Genomic DNA, 5,023 nt, shown 5'->3' on the forward strand with positions numbered 1-5,023 from the left:
CAATCTCCTGGTTGTCATGAGCTTCAGGTTCAGAAATGAAGTTGTCCAGTTGACGACAAAGAGTTTCAAACAAGGGCACCTTCCGCATGTGTACATGGTCAAGACCTTAACAAAAATGTCAATGGAAAATGTGTACGGCATGGTTCCTTTACTAAAATCTATCTTGGGGATCATGATTCCAGTATTCGTTGGCGTTAAACAGGCTGAGCTGAAGACTGCATTTGCCTCAGCGGTAGGAAGTTTTAGCAAGAGCATCCTGATCTATCTGGGAAATATGGAGAAAGCCTCAGACCCTAACGTGACTAAAGATTCTTTCTCCACCGAAATCAACACTGTCTATAGTCTGTTATTCAAGGTGTGGTTCAAGAAGGAGTCCTCTGAATTGAAGATCTCAATAGTAGAAGCTCTAGGCTATGTCATTTCCCTGCTGCCCAAGGACGCACTGGAAAAAGAGCTGCCCAGGATAATTCCAGGCATCCTGTCTCTCTACAAGAAGCAACCAGGGCATTTTTCCATCACAGAGTGTCTGTGCCGGGTGCTGGATGTTGCCATAGAGATGAGGTATCTGGGGCTGAAAACACAGATGGGCAATCTGCTTAAAAGTCTCCACCAGCAGATGTGTGTTTCGGCAGGGTATACTAACCATTTTGCTGCGAAGAAATGCAATAAGATCCTTTGCTGTTTTAGAGTTCTGGTCCCAGCTTATGCAGATACAATAGTCGAATTTCTCCTCTCACAGTTGGAGAACGCTGACCAAAAAATGAGAGTAGGAACACTCAATGTACTGAGGCAACTCATCATATCGGTCTCCTCACATTTTGAGAGGAAGAAGGCTCAGATTGTGGCTGCCATAAAACCACTGCTCCTGGACAAGCGCAGCAATCAGGAGAAGAAACTAATTGCCCAGGTAATATGTGTCATGGCCCAGCAAGGTTACCTTGAGCTAGAGGGAGGAAAGGCAATGGTGGAATTTGTCATCCAACAGTGTGCTGCATCTGTTGATTCAGGGACCCTGGAACCACCCAATCATCAGCCAGACCAGGTAACAACTGAGGAATTAGTCACAGTATGTGAAACAGTGATGTGTGTGATCACAGCTGCAGTGAAGATGGAGGATGTCCTTTGGCCATTCTTACTGGAGTTTGTCACCATGACCCAGTACACCAAGGCTTTAACAACAATCTGTAATTGTTCAGCACATCTTGGAAAAAAGAAACTGCAAGCCGGCAGTGAGAGGTTTTTCCTCACTTACAATGAAGATGCCAATCTCCCGAAAGCCCAGGCACTGCTGACCCGGCTCCTCGTCATTTCTTGTTGCCCATATCAGGGAGGAAGCCGAGGAGCTGCGGCACTGAGGCTATTGCAAGTCCTGAGCCTCAATATTCGCCCAGCATCTGAGAGAGAGTGGGAAGAGGAGCTTCCATCATTGGTTGAACAATTACTAAAGAATTCAAAGGAGTCTCTGGCCCAAAAGGAATGGGAGGAGAAATTATTGCTGTTCTTGTCCAGAACACTCAATGCCATTGATGACGAGGAATGGACATGCCAGCTCGCTAATGAAATACATAGAGAGATTAACACCAACCACCTATCCCCACAAGAGAAAGGCTTTCTCTATAAATCATTTGGGACAGTGCTTCGTCAGACCCGCACAACAAAAATAAAGGAGGAGCTTTACGAAATGCTACTGAGTGTGCAGCACAGTGAGAGTGCGGAGAGAGAGGGTGCAGCTCTCGCCATTGGTTTCTGTGCCATGACACACTTTCATGATACCCTCAGTAGCCTGGAGGAGTTTGCTAACTCCAACAGATTTAAGAAAACTCAAAGTTTCCTGAATATTCTTGGGGTCAAGCCTGATGTGGATTTGGCTAAAGCCAGGAGCACACTGGTTCTGTGCTATGGGAACTTGGCATTCTACGCACCTGAGGAACTAATGCTGTCCACAATCGAGACCCACATTCTGCCGGCTGTGATCAACCAATACATTACAAGTGGACAGGAGAACAAGACTGAATCCAGGGATCTCGCACTAAAGCTCAGCCTAATACAGACCGTGACTCTGATAGCCAGATCCCTACATTCAAATCGCCAGAGAGCTCCCTTCAACTTTATCAGAAACAGGGAGCTGCTGACATGCATGCTGGATCTTATCGAGGCCGAGCCACCAGAGCTGCTGCAGAGCCCTGTTCGACAGTTAGCCATGAATGCCTGCAAACATCTGATACAACTACACATTGAGCCAAACCGAGCTGACACCTGCAAATTGATTCAAACCTGCCTGACCAGTACTTTCAGCTTGTTACCTTCAGAACTGGACAAAGACATGAATAGTAACAGAAAAGAAATGGGAACACTTTATACCCAAACTATGAGTTCCCTGCAAGAGCTCCTGAAGCAATTATTGCTTCAGGACCTGTCCCCTGAAGGATTTGTGGTCATTTTCAATCAGGTAGAAGTCTGGATCATTTCAGCAAAACCTCATGAGCGAGAGAGAGCCATGGACACGACCATACAGCTTCTGAAATTTTACTGGGAGAAGCTCAATGTTCAGAATGTAACGCCTGGAAATAACACGGGGACTCTGATTGGACGACTGATGCCGCGTTGTGCAGACCCATCGCTTCCCGTTCGACAGATGGCTCTGGACACCTTGTGCATCATCCTGTCGATTCAGTTGCCGTACGAAGGCAGCAATCTGGATCAGCAAAAGGAGCAGTTGGAGGTTCTGAAAGAAGTCAGGGAACAGTTAGCTAACCCTGATGCTTCAGTCATCTTTCAAGCATGCTGCCAGATCACAGAGGTAATTTCCAAGTGTTTGCCCCATGACCAGTTGGGCAGCTTGCTCTCTGTGGCCCTCAAAGGACTGTCCGACCAGCACCTCAGTTGTTCCGGTGCAGCCGCTGTGCTCCTGCAAAACATAATTAAAAAACGTGGCAGTGAACTTGGGGATCAGGTCTTGGAGATACTTCACGTGCTGAGCGTTGAATTGCAGTCAGTTCCTTATGAGAACGTGAGACTTTCAGTTCTACAGAGTATCGCCATACTGACCTCACACAATAGAGCAACAGTTGTGTCCTGTCTCCCCACCTACCCTGTCCCTTCGGACAAGTACATCAGTGATGTGTGGCGATCACTGGCCAAGGACACAGAATGTGCCACGAGTAAAATAGAAGAGCTGCTGGACAGACTGAACGAACAGTTAGAATTTGCAATGAGCAGAACCTATCCCATCAGAGATAACGCAACCCTTGAATCCCTGGCTGCCATCTGTGGGCTGCACGAAATAATAACTAAGCCTGAGTCGGCAAAAGCGGTGGCTATGTTATTCCCGCAGATATTTAGTGTCCTACTCATTTATCTTAGCTCGTGTGTTAATGTTTGTCTGGTCAGTGACTTTGTTCCTGATGGTCAACTGCAGCAAAGAGAATTCTCAGTTGAGCCTCTAACACCTGAAAGCAGCAATGTCTGTGTGAACTGTGTGGAGACACTGAAGGACCTGCTAGCTCAAACAGATAATGAAGCAGTGCTTCATGATATGGTGCAAAGTGGAGGATGGGACCAGATGATGGATCTCTGCAAGTCTGACAAGGGGGTTGTCCTGCTGGCCAGAGCAATGGTGAGATACGCTGGCGCCAGTCTGACTGGCATTGTGAAACAGCTGGCAACTCAATTCCATACTGTTCAAGACTGTCAGGCAGTCACCTTGGTTTCCTTCTTTGCAGAGCTGTTAAAATCTCCCCTGGTTTCACAGCTGCATCTCACAGGCATTCTGGCGAATAGATTGTTAAGATATTTGCTCTATGCTTCTCCAGTTACCCGGTTGCTGTGTGTCAGAGGCCTGTACAACATTAGAGCACACCCCAAGAATAAAGGATTGCGTCTGCAAGTGATGTGCACAATGATTAGTCTGTTGGGGAACATGAAGAACCAGAAGGAGGTGCTAATCTTTGAGGTGCTGTCGTGCCTCTCAAAGAACTTAATTCAGTTGCAAGCAAACACCATCCAACCTTATGTAGAGGAAATCCTCGTCAGGATTCAACCACACTTTGAGGCAGAGTCTGATAGAGTGCGGGCTGAAGCGTTCAAAGTGTTGGGGATCTTGGCCAAGTGTGGAATTGGAGGTTCCAGATCCTTCTTCTGCCGACTGGTCCATTCCAACCTGGTGCGTTTGTTGCTACACCTGAATGGAAAGAGTGAGGAGGTCACTAGGTCTTGTTTATCAACACTATGGTTGCTCTTCCCACTCATTGGATCTGTTGAGGCTTCCTTGTTGATTGACAAGTATGCGAAGGAGCCCACCAGGAACTACATGACCCTCCTAAGAGACCTTTCACAACAGTTGGCCCAAGATATCCCCAAACAGATCTCCTCATATGCCGCGGACTGCGAGTCCTTCTTCCAGAGCCCCCAGGAACAACTGCAAGCACATGCAGTGGCCTTTGCATGTTTACTTCAACAGTCAGAACGTGTCCAACCCGCCCGGAGGGCCACCTGGTGGAACATCTGCACAATGAACTGCTGCTGTTCACCATCAGACTGAAGACTCGACGCTCAGGCCACCAACCTTCTCCGCGTCCTCTTAGCAGCAAAGTGATCATTCATTCAACTTGATTTGTAAATATGTAATTTTATGGTTTGTAAATAAATCAATATCCTGTTGTTCCATTGTAACTATTGGTGCGTCTTCAAATGGTGCAGGTCCCACTGCTGCGTGACTGGGAGTGACCGCTCCTGATTCTCTCTCTCTCTCACACTGGACATTAGACACAGATCCTACTCCTCACTCCATGTAATTCTTCACTGGATCATCATGCTAGTTTATTTATAGATGCAGTTCCCTGCACTCCCAAAGTGCATCACTTTACACTTATTCACATTAACTTGCATCTGCTATGTGTCTGCCCATTTTGCCAGTCTGTCCTGAGTCTGATATTCTGCTCACTATTTAGTATGTTGCCAGGTTTCGTATCATGCGCAAACTTTGACATTGCACTCCCCAGCTTAGAGTTTCCGTCAGGTTGTG

General features: G+C 47.0%; 1 protein-coding gene across 1 annotated transcript; it reads left to right on the forward strand.

The window, feature by feature from the left end:
- The first annotated feature begins 30 nt into the window (after positions 1-30).
- LOC147080493 (maestro heat-like repeat-containing protein family member 1) lies at positions 31-4,671 on the forward strand. The gene has a single exon (XM_085981175.1). The coding sequence runs from the start codon at positions 95-97 to the stop codon at positions 4,538-4,540; it is 4,446 nt and encodes a 1,481-aa protein (XP_085837301.1). The 5' UTR covers positions 31-94; the 3' UTR covers positions 4,541-4,671.
- Positions 4,672-5,023: the final 352 nt, after the last annotated feature.

The sequence above is a fragment of the Somniosus microcephalus genome, unplaced genomic scaffold (genome assembly GCF_052327205.1).
Source record: "Somniosus microcephalus isolate GS21.2 unplaced genomic scaffold, FLI_Smic_1.0 scaffold1543, whole genome shotgun sequence".
Lineage (NCBI taxonomy): Eukaryota > Metazoa > Chordata > Chondrichthyes > Squaliformes > Somniosidae > Somniosus > Somniosus microcephalus.

Bases quoted from the DNA above. Each gene is read 5' to 3' on its own strand.
- LOC147080493 (XM_085981175.1), top strand. From the start codon at position 95: ATGGTCAAGACCTTAACAAAAATGTCAATGGAAAATGTGTACGGCATG.